This window comes from Monodelphis domestica, chromosome 7 (genome assembly GCF_027887165.1).
Source record: "Monodelphis domestica isolate mMonDom1 chromosome 7, mMonDom1.pri, whole genome shotgun sequence".
NCBI lineage: Eukaryota > Metazoa > Chordata > Mammalia > Didelphimorphia > Didelphidae > Monodelphis > Monodelphis domestica.
Window position 1 is genome coordinate 227,611,087 of NC_077233.1, and position 21,710 is coordinate 227,632,796.

General features: G+C 37.5%; 1 protein-coding gene across 1 annotated transcript in view; it reads left to right on the forward strand.

Annotated features, from left to right (window-relative positions):
• The window catches only part of BAIAP2L1 (BAR/IMD domain containing adaptor protein 2 like 1), a 149,812-nt gene that overhangs the window by 106,771 nt on the left and 21,331 nt on the right, over positions 1–21,710 (forward strand). Inside the window, exons 4-12 of the mRNA XM_001377810.4 lie at positions 1,100–1,161; positions 1,269–1,340; positions 6,511–6,648; positions 7,379–7,531; positions 8,441–8,608; positions 10,165–10,312; positions 13,287–13,494; positions 16,129–16,206; positions 17,021–17,201. Of these exons, the coding sequence (XP_001377847.2) occupies positions 1,100–1,161; positions 1,269–1,340; positions 6,511–6,648; positions 7,379–7,531; positions 8,441–8,608; positions 10,165–10,312; positions 13,287–13,494; positions 16,129–16,206; positions 17,021–17,201 (1,208 nt within the window). The remainder of the gene's footprint in view (positions 1–1,099; positions 1,162–1,268; positions 1,341–6,510; positions 6,649–7,378; positions 7,532–8,440; positions 8,609–10,164; positions 10,313–13,286; positions 13,495–16,128; positions 16,207–17,020; positions 17,202–21,710) is intronic.

Sequence of the window (21,710 nt, forward strand, 5' to 3'; positions counted from 1 at the left end):
CTATTATACATATGTGTTTGCTTCTCTACTCTGTAAGTTCAATTACTTGTGTCTCTTTTATTTTGTCAAATTCTTATCGATATTTTTCTTACATCAAATCATTGTCTCCTATTGAGGACATTTGATGGGAAGTTGGTCATATTTAACTATGCTAGAATAGCACAGCAAAAAGACATACGTCCCAATGACAGAACAATATCTTAATATAAAGTCAGAAATTGGTGATACCAAACTATCTATACTTCCTTGCAGTTTCAGCATTCAGTGAACTACAGCTCACTCCCAATTAGTACAAATAATGAGTCCCATAAAGTGGTCACATTATTTGAATTTACACTACATATTTCCATTGAACTGGAACCAGTTGCCATATTTTATGTAATCATATCTTCAAATAGTCCAAATTCAAATACATGCAACCACTTCACAGGATTCATTATTTGAACTAATCTGGACATCCCTGTACTTTGTTTTTAAACAATCTTTTCTTTCTACCTGAATAGCTTCTGACAAGTTTTTCAGTGGTTTCAGTAAATTGGTTCTCCTTTTGTCTTATGAACTACATGTTCAAATAGTATTCATGCTGCTTATCACAGCAATGCTACTTTTAGAATAAGGATGAAGAAATTGCAAATGTTAGAAAAAGGAAGTGACATCTTCCTTTAACCCAGACAAATAATCAGATTATCCATGAGGATTATACTTTTTTAAAAACTATAATCTGCTCCTATTATTAGTTACTGTAATCATCCAAGTAATCATTTTGTCAGACACAACATCTGGGACAAAGTATGGTGAACTTATGTTAAAAAGATAAAGGGCAACATACATTTTAAGAAGCTACTTTGTTATATATACTATAATCTCTATACTACTGTATTTTAAAGACAGCAGATACTTTTTTCAAAAGTATTTCTCTGAACTATCTGAGGGAGATAGCTATAAATATATCTGCAAAGATTCTTCTTAGAAGATAATTTCATAAAGACAGTAGAGTTTTTTTTTATACAACTATGGTGTTTTTAAATCAAATTCTGAAATGGAGATGCTGTTTTTCAACAAACTTGGTTTTGTTTTGTTTTTGTTTTTGTTTTTGCAGGACACGTCCTTATTGAGATCTCAAATACCCACAAGAAACTCAATGACAGTCTTGATGAAAATGTAGGAGAACTTTTTTCATATTTCCCTTTCTGAATTCATTCAACTTTACTTTAGAATTTTCAACAACTATTTTAAAATATGCTGTGTGGTATTTTTCTCCCTTGTAGTTCAAAAAATTCCATAAAGAAATTATACGTGAACTGGAGAAGAAGACAGAACTTGATGTCAAATACATGAATGTGAGTACACTGGTGTATTTCAATCATGAGAGTCCCCAGGCTATCCCTGCTCAATGTCACCGAGTAGTAACCTCCCTTCCTCATTCCTTACTGCATTCAATCCTGGGTCAGTTTTTAAGTTTGAAACCAGCCCTACCACTAGCTCTACAGGGATCTTTCCAATCAGCTTCCCAGTTTCCCCAACCCTAAAACCTGTATGGAGTTTCTTTTTTTCTTCCTTACTCTCTTTCATCTTTCTTCCTCCTTTTCTTTCTTCCCTTTTTTTCCTTTTCTTGCTTCTGGGCTCATTTTTGTTTGTTTGCCTGTTTTTCCTTGTTTTTTTTTTAACTCTTACTTTCTATCCTAGTAAAAACTCTTAATTTGGAAGGGAAAGGGCTAAGCAAACAGGGTTAAGTGACTTGCCTAGGTTCACATAGTTAGGAAGTATCTGAGGTCAGATTTGAACCTAAGTCTTCCAAACCCAGTACTCTATCCACTGTGCGAATATTCAGATTCCTGCTCAAAAATGGATAGAAGAAATATTGTAAGAAATCACTAATGTTTTTGCAGATTTAACACCTAACATTTACATAGTGCCCATTAAACACCATGCTAAGCAATTTCTAAAAATCGTATCTCATTTAATCAATTAATTTATTTAAATATTTAACTTGGGCAAGTAGGTATCACAGTAGATAGAGTACTGGGCCTGGAATCAGGCAGACTTAGGTTGAAATCCAGACATTCATTAGTCATGTGACCTTGGGTAAGTCACTCAGCCTGTTTGCCTCAATTTCCTCATCTATAAAATAGAGATAATAATAGCACCTACCTCACAGTGTTGTGAAAATTAAATGAGATAGAAGACTGTATATTGACTGTAGCATTTTCCTTTTTAATAAAGCAGATATTAAATTTTAGAAATTAGTATTTAAATGAATTAAAACATTATAGCGAAACACTTCAGAATAACTTAATAAGAGATCATTTCAATCATCCCCAAAATTCTGCTCTAATCCAAATACAGCAGACATTTGTTAAGTGCCTCTTCTGCACTCTCCAGGAGCACAGAAGTATATCCAGGATAATTTCAAAAGGGATTGTGCACAATTAGGGGCCTCAGGAAAGACTTCCTGTTGGAGATGGCCCAGGAGCTGACACTTGAAGGAAAGTAGATATTCTAAGAGGCAGAAACGAGAAGGAAGTATATTTCTTCTGTTTCTTTTCTTGTCTTTCCTTTCCTGGTGGGCAGCTGGAAGCCCATTGGATACAGCACAGGACTTAGAATCAAGATCTGATTTCCAATAGGATCTCTAAAATTTTTCCAAGAATCATCTGTCTGGCTTCATAACCCTGGGAAAATCATTTAATTTCAATTTTCCTTACTTTTCTCAATTGTAAAATGAATATTAATATTATTGTTAGGATCCAATAGACACCCACCACCACCACCCCTTGGAAGGAGCAGGTGAAAACAGCGTGTTCCAATAGCTAAGAAGCAGGTACTATGTAGTGATTAGAACTTGGTTAGGCGTTGAAGAAGCCAAGGGCATTCACTGCATCCTGAGCCATCACCAGACTTGACTATTGTCTTGCCACTGGACTTTGATGACTCTGGAAAGGAGAGTAAGACTGGTGACGACCTAATTTAAATCCTCATTTAAATTTAAATTTATGCTCCAGTCAAAAGATCACCAGTCATATCATTTTGGTCCTCACTGAGTAGAAAGGATAACAATCAACCTGGATCAGATGAGATATTTATTGGGATGTTTTTAAAGTGCTTAGTACAGTGCTTCCCCTTTTCCCTTTCATCAATCTAAAGAAACACTTTTAACCTTTTACCTTTGGTCACAATGTCCAGGCTTTCACAAGGAACTTGGCATTCCTAGAACTGGACATTCCCATTCCATCCCAAACATGTGTCCTTTATGCTCCTATAATTATCCTATGCCGGCCGCCAAGCCAAGCTCTCCATATTTAGCCCTTCCTCTTTTCTGTAGTACAAAAAATTTGTCTTTTACTTTGTGGCCTTTGGGTTCCCAGTCCCCTTATCTGAGCCCTTTCTAGCATTGCCCTTACATTACCTTTCCAGTACCCACCAGTTCCACTGCCCAAGGTTTTTTATTTAATTCAGTTATTCACTAAAGATTTTTTGCAATCCTTTTGTTTCCTAAAAAGCAAAGGGCTTCTTTTGTTAAATCTCTTCCTTATTCCTTCCATCTCCTGGCTTTTCTTTGAGACCAGGTTCCTTCCAAATAACCCTCCCTTCCTTTCTAATATTAACTACTCTTTCTCTCATTCTCCACCTTCACTGGTCTAAATTCTTTTTACACATCCTTGCTATTTCTGGATTTGCTCTGTGACCTTCACTGGTCACTATTATAAAGACTCCCACTCTTCCTTCACATAAATATAAATTCTCCTTTCTTCCTCAAAGAGCCCTGTGCTATGCTCATAGTCTTTCTCTCCTCTCAATCACTTTTACCATACTAGAAGACCTCACCCTGGACAATGCTTCCTCAAGCTACTCCTTTCTTATGGCTTGTTCCTCCACTCTCCCTCAGCTATACACAAATGATCATACTCTTGGTCTTGCTGTCATCCACAAGGGATCCACTTCCAACTTTTCAAACTGAAATGGATCACATCTTTTTATCATTCCATCTTTCCCTATGCTTTATTCATAGTATCAGTTCCAAAAGAGAAGAGTAACAAGAGCTAAACCATTGGAGTTAAGTGACTTGTCCAAGATCACACAGCTAGGAAGAATCTGAGGCCAGATTTGTACCCAATCTTTAGAACTGGCTCTTTATCCACTGAGCCACCTAGCTTTCCCTACTCTTCAGTTCTAAATGATCTCCCCCCCGCCACTCCCACCCCTATTTCTGTCTGGACTCCAATAAGTCTTTCGTGCAGCTGCCAGGGTGATTTTTCAAAAGTATAAGTCTGACTACTGTCACCCACTGCTCAATGAGCTTAACTGGCTTCCTGTTAACTTCAGGATCTGATAGAAATGCTTTGGGCATTCAAAGTGTTTCGTAACTTGATACATTTCCAGAGTTTTTAATACCTTACTCTCCTGCACACTCTTTATGATTCAGGAACACTTCCCTATTTAATATTCCTCAAACATTATGCACTATCTCCCATCTCCATGCCTTTGAACCAACTGGAAGAGTCTCATCCTCAACTCAGCCTCTTAATTTTCCTTATTCTTCAAACTCAGTCATCCCTTTCCAGTTTATCCCATTTCCCCTACCTGACTTGGAGGGCCTCCCATCTCCTCTAGATTGTAATTAATATTATTATTGTATTATATATCATTATGTTGCATATTATATTATTATAAAAATAAGGATTGTTTATATCTTGTCTCATTACACTAATGTAATTACATTCTAAGGCAAGAACTGTTTCCTTCCTTCCTTCCTTTTTTTTTCTTATTTCCAGCACTTAGCCCAGTACCCAGAATGTAAGTGCTCAATAAACGCTTGTCTGCTTAACTTGTCTTGATTTGACTCCTCCCACTTCTTTATTTATGGAGACTTTCAATAAAGAATGCTTTAAAAGTCACTTTCCCTTTCCATCCAAAATAATAATAAGTTAGGGTTACTTATCACTGAAAACAATTGTCCTCCATCACAGCACCCTTAAACCAAGGACATATGCAAATGCCAAACACATGTATAAATCTGCACATAAAGACAAAAGTATAACTAGACTAAACCATGATCCTATTATTTCTTTAAAATATAAGCTCAGGCTTTTTCTTTTCTTTCTCTTGGTTTTTAATTGGGGTACAGTAAAGGGAAATAATGATGCAAAACAAAAAACAAGGTTGCTGAAACTTTTTTTAAGTAGAAAAGAAGAGAAAGAAATTCTGAAGGAGGCAAAAACAAGGAGGACAGTTTTGAAAATAATATGTGGAATATATTGCATACTCCCCTCCCCCCCCCCCCCCAAAAAAAAGAAACAGGATAAGACGGACTTTGCCATCTTTTTCTATTAATACTGGGAGGGTGGCTACGTTTTTCATTGGCTTGTGTACTTTCATTGCTATGACAAAAAGCATGGCATAATAGATTGAGAAGGCAGCAAAACCCGGGCTCAAGTATTGCCTCCAACCCAAACTGGCTGGATGACTCTGGACAAATCACTTAATCTCTCAATGCTCCAGGCAACTCTCCACAACCTGATGTTCCGGAGAAAGTGCTGGATTCCATTGGTAGAGGAAGCTCCTTCTCCCCAGAGTTCCCTCTACCAGGGAACCACAGGTCCAGCTATCCCTATCTAACTGCCCAACAGCTGGCGAGGCCTCTCTGAAAAGGCAATATTTGCACTACCTACATCAAAGGGTTGTTCTGAAGATCAGACAAGAATGTCCATCACGTCCTTTGTAACCACATAGGGCAAGACTAACGTAAACTAGCATTATCTTACCCCATTTCTAATCATTGGAAGTGCTAGGAGGAGAAAAAGTATCAACTCTCCAGTAGACAAGCTAATTGATCCACTGCTAATAATGTGGATTCTTACTATTTCTTAATATATATTTGTACAGTGGACAGAGCACTAGACCTGGAGTCAGGAGGATCTGGGTTCAAATGTGACCTCAGACACTTTCCAGACTGACCCTGGGCAAATCATTTAAAATCTTGATTACTTAGTTGTTGCTGCTCCTCTCAGAATTGATATTAAGAAAGAAAGTAAGGGTTTTCTTAAAAAAAAAAATTTCTGTGTGTGTGTGTTTTGAAGGTAGCATTAAAGATGAAAAAAGACATTTATTCTTACTTTCAGAGTTTTCTATCTAGTTGAGGTTTTAAAACATACAAATTAATCTTTAGATACAGAATAACTTATAGACGACATTTACATAGCACTTTATAACATACAAAATGCTTTCCTCACAACTATAGATATTTTTCTACCCTTTTTACTGATGAGAAAGTTGAGTTTTCCAAAGGTTAATTGACTTGCCCTGTGGCCATCTAACAAGTGGTAGAGCCAGAACTCAGGTCTCCTCAAAGCAGTTTTTCCATTCCAAGAAGCAATTCTTTAGCTCCCCACTATAATTATAAGGTGCTGCAGAGATGCAAAGTAGAGGACCTGGCCCTTCATTAAATGTTAATTGGCAGTGATAATTGGATAACCGTTTACATGGTGTTTTGGCATAATGTTTTAATTACAGGCAACTCTAAAGAGATACCAAACAGAACACAGAAGTAAATTAGATTCTTTGGAGAAATCTCAGGCAGAGTTGAAAAAGATTAGAAGGAAAAGTCAAGGTGGAAAAAATGCACTCAAGTATGAACATAAAGAAATCGAGGTAAATATAAGCTTTTTATCTTGTTTTTCCAATTTCACCCTTTGATTTTCTTTCTTTGGGTTTTTTGGCCAGCAGATGATTACTAGTAAATGGTAGCTTTGACCGTCTCAAGATAAATATTCTACCTCATAGGATAAATGATGTACTAATTCATCATTGTTTAGAGCAATTAGTAACCAAACGCCTACAGGCTGTTGAATTTTCTATATTTAAGGACATTTCATAAATAAACCCTAAAAATGTTAGCATTTGGAGGGGCAGCTGGGTGGTTCAGTGGATTGAGAACCAGGTCCAGAGATGGGAGGTCCTAGGTTCAAATCTATCTTAAGATACTTCCTAGCTGTATGACCCTGGATGAGTCACTTAACCCCAATTGCCTAGCCTTTACCACTCTTCCACCTTGGAACCATACACAGTATTAATTCTCAAACAAATGGTAAAGGTTTTAAAAAGAAAAGCAATTGGCATTTTCTCCTGAACCTATGTGACACCAAGCTTCACAATGAAATGCCTCAAAATAGGCTCTTAAATGGCCTTGTTGTTCTGTGATCCAAAGGGCATCTACATTTAACATTCACTGTTTTCAAACTTTAAATTAAAAATAAATAACCAGCATTACCAAATGTCAAACTGTACATGTTGAGCTCGTATTGTGAATTTGGATCCTATGGTCTGGCTAGCTTAATTATTATCATTATCATCTGTGTATAATTGTCCTTTATTTCCTTAGTATGTAGAAACTGTCACTTCCCGTCAGAGTGATATCCAGAAATTTATCGCGGATGGCTGCAAAGAAGCCCTCCTTGAAGAGAAAAGACGATTCTGCTTTCTGGTGGACAAACACTGCTCTTTTGCCAGTCACATAAATCACTATCATCTACAGGTAAGTATAAAAGGCAAATAAGACTGACAGTGCTAGCAATCTTGCTTTTCAATTTGCATACTATAACATTATGTATTGGGGGTTTGAAGGGACTTTAGAAGCCAAGTCATCCAGTCTAGCCCCTTTTTTTATCCCTGGGGAAACTGAGACCTTGGAATGTTGCATGCCATTATCAAGGTCCTACCCCAAAAAATAGGCAGTAAGGGTAGACTTGAACTCAGTCCTCTGACTCAAGAGCCCATCCTTGGGGGCAGCTTAGGGGGTTCAAAGGATTGAGAGCCAGACCCAGAGTTAAGAAGTTATGGGTTCAAATCTAGTTTGGTGATCCTAGACAAGCCACTTAAGTTCCATTGCCTGGCCCTTATAGCTCTTCAGCCTTGAAACCAATACTCAGTATGGATTCTAAGATGGAGGGGAAGAGTTGAGGGGAGAGAAAAACTTTAGAAAATATGTTTATATTTGTACTGTACTGAAGACAGAGTCGATTCAGTCTTATTTGACTCTTAAGTGACTCCATTTAAGGTTTTATCAGGCAAGATACTGAAGTGGTTTGCCATTGATACAGGTGGTGAAACTAAGGCAAGCAGGTCTTAAGTAACTTGCCCTGGGTAGATTTGAACTCAGGTCTTTTATGCTCTATCCACTTTGCCATCAGTAAATTCAATGCGGATGTCCCTTTGGGTGAGGGAGGGTATCGTCATGTGTGTGTGTGATACAGGCAGCATCAAGAAGAATACGGAACCAGAGCTAGTAGGCAGGCAACTCTGTGGCCATGGTCTGATCTCTCCGGCTCTCTGAGCTGTCATCTCTTGGCCTTAAATGATGTCCACGTGCCCGTCCAGCTCTATCTGACCCGGGATGGGCGCTCGGATTTTCCCCTTAACGCTTGGCTCCTTGTTTGGTTTGCAGTCTGCAGAATTACTCGATGCTAAGCTGCCCAAGTGGCAGGAGACGTGCAGTGATGCCACCAAAGTGCCAGAGAAGATCATGAGTATGATCGAAGAGATAAAGACGCCGGGCTCCACCCCCGTATCTGGAACTCCACAGCCTTCGCCGATGGTAGAGAGAAGCCACCTGGTGGGTACTTGACTTCCCTTTCTTGCAGCAGGACGTGCCTGTTTTCTAGAAGCCAGTCTCTAACCCAAGAGGTATGCAGGCATCACACAGAACACGGGTCCTGCTTCTCATACGTGGGCGCTGTGTGATGTCGAGCAAGCCACTTAACCTCGGCTGCCTTAACTGGAAAATGGGCAGGTTGGACTCGAGGGTCTCTCGGGTTCTTTCCTGCTCTGTTCAAATTCTTCTCTGCCTGATCATGGATATTCAGTGGATAGAGAGCCAGACCTGGAATCAGGAGCATCTGGGTTCAAATTCAGCCTCAGATAATTTTTTTTTAAACAATTGCTCTTTCTGGAAGGCTATCCACATCTAGAGAAAGAAAGGTGGGAGTAGAAAACAAATGATTTGTCACTCGTTTATATGGGTATAAGATTTGGGGTTTTGGTTTTAAAAGATGACTATGATAAAAATTAATAATATGGAAATGGATTTTAAGTGATAATATATGTATAGCCCAGTGAAATTACTTGTCAGCTCCTGGAAGGAAGAGGGAAGAGGGGAAGGAGACAACAAGAATCATGTAACTATGAGAAATTTTTTTTAATTAAAATTTTTAAAAATTTTTAAAAAACTGCTCTTTCTGAAAGTACCCATTCATTCCTTCTGCCTCTTCCTTTAACCTAAGTTTTGTTTTTCTTTTTTTTTTTTAACCCTTACCTTTCGTCGTGGAGTCAATACTATCTATTGACTTCAAGACAGAAGAGCAATAAGGGTTAAGGAATGGAGGTTAAGTGACTTGTGCAAGGTCACACAACTTGGTAGAGTCTGAGGCCAGAGTTGAACCCAAGATCTAAGCCTGGCTCTCAATCCACTGAGCTACCCAGCTGCCCCCTGTTTATCTTTTTTAAACCCTTACCTTCTGCCTTAAAATCAATCCTCTATATTGAGAGCATCTAACTACCCCCAACATTTAACAATTTAATCAAGTCCTGCTTCTTACATGTATTGACTAAATGGCCCAAGTCTATTAAATAATCTATGTTTTAAGTTACCAGTCTCTTCATTGAAAAAGGGAACTTCCTCACTAGAAGTTTCCAGTATCAATGAAATCACAGTTGTCTGGTCCAAATCAAAGTAATGACAATAATGCTCTGGGTTCAAGTCAGATGTTCCAATAAAGACTTAAATAGCATTTGCTCAGCCAAGAAGCACATATTAAATTCCTACTATGTGCCAGGTCTTAGGGGTACAAACACAAAGAAACCATCACCATTCAGTTCATTCTTTTCAGTATAACTTCTTTGTGTTCAAATTCCAAGTACTTTTGCAAACGTGAATGTATTGCTTACACCGTTAACATCTTCACATGTTGTATGAGTCCAGGATAAAGGGTCATGTTCTGGCTTTGGGGATTACCTGTGGGTGGCTTGCAGCTTTACCTTAAGCAACCTGGTCATGTCCAAAACTAATAGAACTTGACTGTAATGCAGAAATAACATCCGTGCTCTATTCAGGGCAGTTAATTCAGTATCACTACTCTTCATCAATTAATGTCATTTAATTATTATTCACAGGTTGGGGAACATTATGACACTATCCCTAAGTATTCGCCAAAGATGCCCCCCGTTTCTTCAGCCAGAGCCTATGCCAGTCCTCTAGTTGACATGTTTACCAACCCAGCCACCGTCCCGAAGACTTCAGAAAGGTTAAATAATACAGCTGGTAAGGAATTTGATTGTAGTCTTTTTGAAACAATATTTAATTTGTAATTCTATTCCATGAGTACTGCCAACAAAATAGGTAAGAGTTGCAGTGAAAAGTAGAAATGTATCTAATGCCGACAATGAAAATTGGATTTAGAGAATTAATCCTTCAAAAATAGGTCCAGGGCCGTTCATAAAAAACGTTCTGATTAGTGCCACGATGGTTGCTTTGTGATATACACTAAATTTACGCACCGATCGATGCTTAAGGGCTGGGAAGAAATGAACAAACATTTTTAAAAACACTTAATGTTTTTAAAGCCAAGCACTTGTAAACCTCAAAATTTCTCAGACTTATGAATGTTAGGGGTTTCCCCCATTGGGGAATCTTCTTTAAAAAAAATTCCCTAGCAGATGGTGAGAACTCTACTTGAGTGTGGGGGCTCCCTGCCTTGGGAATATCCCTACTCCACCCTACTTAGGACTGCTTTAGGACAGAGAGCTCCTTGAGAACAATGAAAAGTACTTTGATCCATGCTTATGGAAAGGACAGGAAGTCCTTTGAGTCATGACTGTTTTAGAATTGATACAATGGGATACTAAGTACCTATAAAGGTGGGGCAACTTGTAAACTACTTAAACCTAAAAGGGTGATAACTTATTCAGAGGTTTTTTTTCTTAATGAAATTTGTCGACACAGCAGCATTTTTTTCTGACGTACTAAAGAGATTAAAACTACTCAGCTGTGAATTCAAAATAGGCAGTCCTTTAGAAACATCTACAGTGATTGGTAGATGTAAGGACTTAGGGGAGGTGACATAGGAGATTTTGCCCTTAAAAATAAGAGCTCAGGGAAGAACTGGAAAGTCATTCTGAAACATTCAGATGGAGGAGGGAGCTGGTGAAAGCAGCTGAGATGCTGCTGGCCTGGTGTCATTAGAAATCCTTACTTAGACAGATCTTATGGTGAGTTATAAAAAACTGACTGATTTCTCTTTTAAGACTCAGATCTAGGCCATATTGGCTTGAGGCCCTTCATACTTATTCCTTTCTTACTCTCTCTCTTTCTTTCTTTGATTACTCATTGTATTGTTAATTAAAATCTCTATAAAACCCAATTGACTTGGGTATTTGAATAATTGGGAATATTTCCCTGGCGACCACCTTATATTTGATTTTAAACCCAAGACACTGTAGTGAAACATATTTCTGCGGTCAAACTTACTCACCCTCTCTTATATCTATCACAATTTATATCTTCCACTATTTTAACCACTATAGTTTAAGACCTCAACCATTTTAAATCTCACACACTGGACTGCCCCATCCATTACTCTGTATTCAGTAACCTTATATTCTAAACATTCATTGAACTAAACATTCCTTAAGTTTCTGCTATGTCCTGGGCACTGCGGCAAACAAAGATCAAAACAAAACAGGTTCCTTGCCCTCAAGGAACTTGCTTTCTATTGGAGGGATTCACATTCTGGGAACATCAACTATAGCCAATGATATAATGATATTGTATTTACAATGAAGCATTCTAAGGCAGGTTCCGGATTACAAATTCACAGACCAGTATTCCTTTCACCAGTAGACTCAGAATCCAAATAAGTGTTTTTCATCTTTTTGAGCTAAGAATCATGCGTGCTCTAGGGGAAGAATCAATACTATTATATTAGGTGGATTTCCCAAATGATTAATTCACTGCAGCCAAGATTATTAAACAGTTCTGAAAATGAAAAACCAAAATGTTAACTTGCATTTTCAGCTCTAAGCATACAAGAATTCATTGTTGCATGAAGATTACTAAACTTCCTAGAAGGTCATGATCCCTTTCCTTTTCCTCTGCCCTCAATCCACTTTTGGAGACCTACCCCAAATCCAATTGACGAAAACCAACTATGTAAGCAATAGCACAAGATTTGGACTTTGAAGCAGTTGCATAGGAAATCTTTAAAATGACTATTGATTAAGAGAAATCTGTATGCCAAAAATATTCTCTAGTCTTTTGCCTTTGAGAAATGCTACAAACAGTAATAGGTTAGAATGAATAATTAAAATATTATATTATAGGATTCATGTTCATATGACTTTGATTTTCTGGTTTATATAAGTATTCTTATGGAAAACTTCTAGTTGTTAGATCATTACTTAGGAAATTAGAGTTTGGAAAGATTGCTATATTTAAAATTTTGACTATTTCTGTCTATGACAGTACTGAAGAAGAATAAAAATAGCTTTTAAAAATAAATGCACTAAAATGCAACACAGGTTTAAAAGTTGGAATAATAGCTATGATATCTAGAAAGAAGCAAATTTCTACATCCTTTCATATTTTCTTTTCAAAGTGGCATAATGTATCTGGACTGGAACTTTTTAAGTATTTTCTTTACTCTTTGTTTCCATATACTTGTTTTTGGGGTAAACCCATTAGGTAAAGTTTGGGAAACTTTCATATTTTTTAGATTTTCCAACCCTATTTCCCCCTCCTTTTTTCTTTTTTTCCTTTTTTTTTTGAGGAAGAGTAAAAGAACAATAAATCTGTCATTGAGATTTGCATTGTAGTTTTCAAATTTAGCATGTGTTGTGTCCTTAAATATGCTTAAAGTACAGGGAGCATGGAGTCAAGAAAACTTTGCCATCTGGTAATAAAGTAGTTTGGGTTACAAAAAGAATGACCATGAGCAAAATCAGATTGGCAAACTGAACTAGAAGGTTTGGGTTTGCTTTAATGACCAGGGGAAAATATTTGTGGTCTGGGGGAAAAAATTCCTCTGGCCATATTTCTTTTTTTCCCTCATACCTTAAGGCTGATACTGATCAGAACTATTGTGAAAAGCCAATTCACTTGGATAGCTTAGGATCGTTGGCAAGGGTTACAATAAGCGGTGTGGGGATTCCACTGATTTGAACCTGGCCTATATTATGTTTAAAACAATTTAATGTTTTATTGTACTTATTAGCCATCAATGTTAAATTCATTTTAACAGATAATTCAGAGGATCCCAGTTTACAGCGATCTATTTCTGTGGCAACAGGATTAAACATGATTAAAAGGCAAAAAGTGAGAACAATCTTCCCGCATACTGCTGGAAGTAACAAGACATTGCTTAGCTTTGCACAGGGAGACATCATCACATTGCTCATTCCAGAGGAAAAAGACGGCTGGTTGTATGGAGAACATGACCAAACTAAAGTGTAAGTGCAGTTACTCAGGAATTTAGAATAAATGTATCCTAAAGTAATTGTGATATCATCTGGAAAAGTCCTGTTAGATGACTGCTGGAGAGAAATTTAGCAATCAAAAGTAAGATTTTGGAAAATTCACTTAACCTTGAATGCTCTAGGAAACCCTTTGGACTACAATAACTTTCTGCAAAGTTGGGCTAATATAAATTATCAGAAAGGGTTTCCTCATCTAAGAGTTGTATACTAAGAAAATTCCAGGTCTAGTCCCTAAACTTATGTCCTGTAATACATCAACAAAACATGCACACAAGAGGATAAAGGAGAGAGCTCCAAGCCTGGAGGCAGAAGGAACTGGGTTCAAATATAGCCTCAGATACTTCCTAGTTGTGTGACCCTGGTCAAGTCACTTATCCCCATTTGCCTAGCCCTTTTCCTTCTGACTTAGGGTTTTTACTAAAACAAAAAGTAAGTTTTTGGTTTTTTTAAGTCAACAGAAGCCATCTGTGTATACCTTGTATTTATGTAATTATTATCAGGTTGTCTGCCTCATTAGAGTGAGCTTGAGGGCAGACAGGCAGGGAAGGTGCATATTCTAGGATTCTTTATATCCCCAGAATTTATCACAATGCCTAGCACTTAATAAATGTTGACTGACAGAAGAAAAGCCATATAGTTCCAAGCAGTGGTTTCAACAGCAGCAGGGTAAACAATTCCCTGAGAACTCTAGAAGCACCCCCCCCAATTTCTAATCTAAGGAGGAAGCAGAAGGTCTCCAAGAAAAGTAATTGCTCTGGGCCTGATTCTCTTTAAATTCTGAAGCTCTTTTTAAAAAAACTTCATGAGAATGCCAATCTTACTAACCGTTATTTCTTCTAAATTGTGTCCTATGAAGCATTAAACTGTCCCAGTGCAACAGAGGCAGTACTTATAGTCAACAGTAGCATTTTAGTGGCTTTGTTCATGAGTGTCATTATATCAGAGACCTGGTACTCTTCGGTAGCAGTGATATTGTCATCCCTATATTGCCCTATATAAATGAATAAACTAAAATTTATTCCAAAGTCAGTGTGGGGAGTTTGTTGGGTCAAGAGGCTCCTTAATTCAAATCCCAGCTCTGTGATTTACTGTCTGTGTGACCCTGAGCAAATTATTTAGTCTCTTCTAGACCAAGCTTTATCTGTAAAATGAAGAAATTAAATTACGTGCTACTAACCCCCCCCACCTCCCAGTTCTTTTCATTCTGAGTCTTTCCTATTTCTCTCAGTATTTTGCAAAGTACTCCCCAAACTCAGTTGTTTTTTTTTTTATCCTATACCTTCTGTTTTAGAATCAATACTCAGTATTGATTCCAAGGCAGAAGAGCAATAAGGGCTAGGCAACGGGAGTCAAGTGACTTCTAGGTCACCTAGCTAGGAAGTGTCTGAGACCAAATTTGAACCCAGGACCTCCAGCCTCCAGTTCTGGTGTTCTGTCTACTTAACCACCTAGCTTCCCCCTCAACTGATCATTGATAATACTTATTTGAGGTCTATTGTGTCCAAGACAGGAGGCTAGGCACAACATTGATGAGATAAAGACAATGGCTTTCTTTGAGGAGTTCACAATCTATTTGCAGAATAAGACAGGTTTCCAATGATGGATTATCCCTTTCAAGATGACAAAGCATTTTATACATAGATGCATGCATATATATATATATATATAAGGATAATAATTTTATCTCCTAAATATAATACAAGGCAAAATGTTAGGTCCTAGAAAAAGAGACACAAGGTGTTACGAGAGTTAAGAAGAGTAAGAATTATATTAGAATGCTTACCATCTCAGAAAGGAGGGAGAAAATTCAGGACTCAAAAAAAATATTTTTTCTTTTAACAAATGTTAACATTATTTAAGTTCTCAGAAAAAAAAGAAGGGAGAATTGATAGAGGACCATGGAGGAGGTGACATTTCAGATGTGCCCTGAAGGATAGGGAGGTAGATTTTTGACAGGGACGCATTTAAGGGAAGGGTATTTCAGACAAAGAAACTTCACAAGAAGAGGCATAAAGGCAGAAAACTGAGCATATTGAATAATTCAAGTAAAGCCAGAAAGTAGATTCAGCTGGGGAGCACTGACAAATGAAGATTGTAAAGATAAATTGAGTCATACTATGGAAGGCCTTAATTGCCAAATTGAGGAATTTAGGGTTTATTAGGTAAGGAGTTGGAAACAATTTCCAAGTTTTTGAGTAGAGCATGATCAGAACTGTGTATTTGTCCACCAGATATATCTAGGATTTCAACAAAGAGGACCACAATACTCTGTTTATCTTCTAAGATAACTACCACAGTCAATAAAGTCAGGAGAATGTGTCCAAATTCCACCTCAGACTTGCCTCTCAGTTTTCCTCCTCTGTAAAAGGAGTTAATAATAACTTCAATACTTAATTCACAGGGATATTGTCAGAATCAAATATATAAAGTGCTTTGTAAGCCTTTTAAAGGACTACATAAAAATCTGTTACCAAAGAGCAATGTTACTCATTATTTTTCACTTCAGATCTTTTTTTTCCCCAATAATTAAGGCTTATGGTAAATTATTTGATTATAAATAAAATAAAATTCAAATGAAAATATAAGTCATTTTCTCTTTTGCTGTAGGAGGGGCTGGTTTCCATTATCATATACAAAGCCACTAGAAGAAAATGAAGAATTTACACCAAATGTGCCAACTCCCAGGTAATCATTTGAATTGTATTTCACTATGCAAAATACCCTCTTTGCCTGAAAGCTTTATTATCCATTATTTCTCCTGGCATATTCATTATTCACTACCACATAGAAACTCATTGCATGTTAAATAGTAATAAAAATCAGCTTTTAAGTTGTTATTACTATTCTGCATTTTTTTTACCTTGCATTTATATAATTCTTTTCCTTAATCCTTCCACAACATGAAATAGCACCTCAAGTCCAGATTCCCTAAATAGGAGAGGAAGTCAATCATAGATCAAGACATTAGAAGGAAGGTACATAGTAATGCCTAATATCTGGGAAATTTTTTTAAAATTCATCTTAATTATTGATTTCCCTCACAGATTTCTTCAACACATACTATGTTCTGAAGATGCCCTTAACAAAACAGATTAGAAGGATAATAAGCATCATTGAAAATAATAAAACTATTTTGCTTCTAAGGATGGTGCTACTAGGTTAAAAAACGAACAAAGTAGGGCAATTTGATACTGGCAGCATTACATACAACTGTTGTTCATCATTCATCAGCTGCTCTAAAATTGTCTTTCTAGAAATCCTCCAGATATTACAGGCTGTTAAGAGAACATTCTTATCCATAATGCTTTTACAGGATTTCTTAAATGTCTCCTTACAAGTTCTCTCAATGTACAGTCCTTTCCTTTTTACTTTGCATATACATTTAGTGCAGATTCTAGTCACTAGGTATAAAATGTTAAATTTAACATCAACAAAAATGTTGATGTTAAAACAAAGATGATTTAATATATGTCTCTCCCCTTTTGTTTTTGGTTTATAGCCCTGCACCTGTTAGAAGCATCAGTACAGTGAACTTAGCAGAAAAAAGTAATGTTGTCATCCCACCTCCCGATTATCTAGAATGTTTGTCTGGAGTTGCTGCTGCAGATAAAAGGATAGATTCTTCTTTGAAAAGTTCTACATTTAAGCCACCAGCACCCAAACCAGAAATCACATCTCCTGTGAGTAAAACTAACACCCATTTGAACAGCAAAAAAAAAAGTATTCCCTAAAGCCCAACGAGAATTTCACCTCTTAACACAATGAAGTCATTCTTACCTAGATTTTATTCTATTGCAGAACTTTTCAGTGATATCTAATCAGGAGGAATGTTTTCTCAATACCTACCTTCCAAATCCTTCTTTGTCCTACAAGCTTTCACTTAAATAATTCTTCTGTTATCTTTTTTTAATCCCTCACCTTCTGTCTTAGAATCATTTCTAAGTAGTAGTTCCAAGGCAGAAGAGTGGTAAGGGCTAGGCAATGGGGGTTAAGTGACTCGCCCAGGGTCACACAGCTAGGAAGTGTCTGAGGCCACATTTGAACCAGGACCTCCCATCTCTGGGCCTGGATCTCAATCCACTGAGCCACTCAGCTGCCCCTCTTATCTTTTAAATTTTGTTAAATTTGTTAAATTTTGTGTTATCTTTAATTTTTTTTTACACCATTATTCTCCTGCTTGCCAGATTTCATGTATGCATCAACATATCAAAGCTCTTCATCTGTTCTTGTTGTAGGCCATGCATGTACTCTGATCCTTTGACTATCTAGTTATCTTTCTTTGGCTGTTCCTCCCTTTTCCAACCTTATTTTTCTGTAGAGCTACTTTATTTGTACATCTTGTTAAAATTTAGGTCTACCCATGTCACTTTTACCTACATGAAATCATTTTTATTGTTCTTTGCATTGGCCCTTTAAAGTATCTTTTTAGCAGTCGTTTTTTAGTTGGACCCAATTTTGTTGACCCCATTTGGGATTTTCTTGGTGAAGCTAGTGGAATGGTTTACTGTTTCCTTCTCCAGTTCATTTTACAGATGAGGAAACTGAGACAAACAGGGTCTCTCCCCCCCCTCCCCCCAAGTCGCACAGCTAGTATATATCTGCAGCCAGATTGGAACTCATGAAAATAAGTCTTCCTGACTCCAGTGCTGTATCCACTATGCCACCTACCTGCCCCAACGTGTCTGTTATCCTTTTCTGACTGGGAAAAAAACTAAACTTTCAAAGAAGATGAGGAATATCTAGTAAATCCTTCCTGTCCTGGGGGCATCAGAAATCTCTGTGTTGGTTGGTCATCTTTAAAATTCTACTCCTCTGCTGCTTGCTGCCTTTTTTTTTCCCCACAAGGCAGATTCTGTTTGTTATATCAAATGGGGAAATGACTCATATAGTGGAAAAAGCAACAGATTCCCAAATTCAAATCCCAGCCCTGTTACTTACCACTTGTGTATATTAGAACCTTAATCGTTGGGAGGGGGGGGTTAAAAACTGAAATTATTTTAGTCAGACATTCATTCCATCAAGAATCTAAATTGATTGCAATGATCTGGGATAATTCTGAAAAACTTATGACAGGGAATGCTATTCACCTCCAGAGAAAGAATTGGTGGACTTGGATAAATACAGATCAAAGCAGACTATCTTTCACATATTTTGTATTTACAGTTTACTTGGGGTTTTGGTGTGTATGTGTGTGCTCTTACAACAATGACCACTATGGACATGTGTTGTGCATGAAATTAAGTGTATGGTCCAGATCAAATTGCTTACCATCTCAGCACAAGGGGAGGGAAGGAGATGGTTTGGATCTTATAATTTTGGAACACATAAGTTAATAATTATAACATACAACTGTGAAAATAAGAAACTAAATTGAGACCTAACCTTAATTATTCTGTTTTAGAATTGATACCAAGGCAGAAGATAAAGAGGAGAGTGTAGGGTTTAAGGTTTGGGGTGAGGAGAGAGAGAGAGAGAGAGAGAGAGATTATATTCCTTTGGAAGAATAAATGGTTAGTCAATTTAATAGCTCCTTTAAAAAAAAAAAATATATATATATATATCATCCATGAAGGTTCACAGTGGCCTAAGCAAGGCTTAAAAATTGGGTCCTCACTATAACATAAAACCAGGGCATAATAGCCTACTGAATGGAACACTGGACTTGAGAGTCTGAAAGGCCTGGAGTGCCATCTCACTTCAGTTAACTTATTAACCATATTGACCTTAAGCAGACTATTTAAGTCTCTGAGCCTCAGTTTCTCCATTTTTAAAATGGGGATAATAGTACCTAATTTGCAGAGTTGTTCTCAATCTCAAACATGAGAATAACGTAAATATTGTAAATAATGTAAAGTGCTTAAAAAAACCTTAAACCTATCTATTAATTTGAGCCATCACTTTTATCACAAATAATACTTAATGTACCACAGAATTTGGGGCACTTAAAATAATATGCACATTAAGTTTTTAAAACCTAGCATTTACATGGTGAGCTTCATTATGCTGCTTCTTCCTTTGCATGCTTTACAGCTGCCCATCATCAGCCCCTTTTCTGCCCAAAAGGACCAAGAAATACTCCAAGATTTCATCGTTTCTGAATGCTAATAACTGTTCCTTAAAGGCTTATTTAATCTGTGACTTTGCCTCTGTTTCTATTTCTCTTGTTTTCCACATACAGAAGAAGGAAAATAATAACTAATCTGTCCCCAGAATGGGAGAGCAATAATTGTGTTTTTCAATTGGAAATAATCACATAAAACTAAAATACTTTGCCATTGGAGATAAATTATTCCTTTTATAAAAATTACTTTGAGCTAACTTCCTTTCACTAATTTACAAAATGATTTGTGCATTTAATGCAAAGTTTTAGGGGGGAAAACTATCCATGGGAGCTTTTGTGAGTCAGTCTACATTTGTTATTTATTCGGCTGTTGTCTTCATGCTCAAGAGGTAACTCTTAATACAGTATTTTCGTTGCTATCCGGTTAAATGAAATGTTCTGAGGATGTAGCTGTCAGCAATAGAGGACAGAAAGAAAACAAGAGTTAGTCCAAAGGAAATAACTCCAACAGGTGAAATGACTGCTATTTATAATAACCCGCCTCTGGCAGAGACAGCAGGAGGCACATGATCTAGCTATCTTTGTCTCTGGAAGCCTGGGGAAGAATTGGGTGTGCTTAAAGAAATGAAAGCAGGGAAAGTACAGATCATACAAAGTAGAACAATGAGCCATTCAAAGGGCTGAGCCAGAATTTAACGGTCAAGGAACACTTGTTATATAGATAAAGACAATACATAAATTACCTGGAGAGCAGTCTTCCAAGGCCGGTAGTGTTGAAGAGAGGAAGTGTTCAACTTTGTCAGAATGAGGATGGGCTGGAGGGAAATGCCAAAATTAGAGGAACTTTCTTTTTTTTAATTTTGGCATCTCCCCCTTTTTAAGCCACAGCCTATCGATCAACTGAGGATGCTGGAAAGATAGGTCAGAATCAGGCCAAGAACTTTACAATTCTCTAGAAAACTTTCAAAGCCTTATATTCTCCAAAAAACTAACACAATTTACTTCTCCCTGCACACACAGGCAACCGTTCAAACTCCTAAATTCACAGAAATGCTATGGAATGGAAGGAATCACCAAAACAGATCCTTCATGAATTAGGAGAGGTCTCTATTTCCAAGTATGGGTTCAGAAATTTAGAGCTGGAAGGGACCTTAGACAGCTTTTAATCCAATCCCTTCATATTCTCCTTGAGGAAACTGAGGCATAAGGATCTTAAGAGATCTGCCCATGGTCACGCAGTCAAGATGTAGAAGAACCTGAGTCTTCTGATTCAAAATCTAGCATTCTTTCCACCGTACCTGTTAGAATGTTTGTTCTTAAACCTGTTCACCTGGAAAATATTGTCACCTGCCCTGAGGGAAGTTGTGCCACCAAGGCTAAAATATGACTGAATCTCAAAAATTCTCTCTGTCTCTCTCCCTCTGTCTGTCTTTCTCTCCCTCTTTCTCCTTCTCTCCTCTCCCTTTTCCTCTCTCCCTTTTCTCATTCCTCCCTCCCTTCCCCATCTCTCTCTCTTTTTTTCTTTCCTCTCCACTTTCCCTCCCTCCCTCTCTCGCTAGATCTCTCCCTCTCTTTCAAAGTAAGTGTAAGGGATGCAGAGAAGGGACATTAGAATCAATTGAAGAAGTAGAACAGAGGGGAGACCAAGTAAGCAGGATAACTGTTTTTCCCCTAGTAGCTGGAACTAAGAAAAGGTTCATTCATAAGATCATAGATCCAGAACAGCGAGAAATTTCATGGGCAGCTAGATAGCACAGTGGACAGAGCACTGGGCCTGCAGTCAAGAGGATCTAGGTTCAAATCTTGCCTCAGATACTGCCTAGCTTTGTGGCCGTGGGCAAGTCATTTATCCCCAATTGCTAAGCCCTTGTTGCTCTTTTGCCTCAGAATTAATACTTGGTATCAGTTTTAAGACGGAAGTTTTTTTTTTTAAAGAAAGAAAGATCTCAGGAACCCTCTAGTCTTAATTCCCTTGTTTCATAAATAAGGAAACTGAAACCCAAGGATTTTTATGACCTGTCTCATGTCATAGGTTGCAAAGCATCAGAGGTAAGCATTGAACCCTCCTCCTCTGACCTCACAGTCAGTACTTTTTACTGGTCCTATACAGTCACCTCAATAGCTCTTG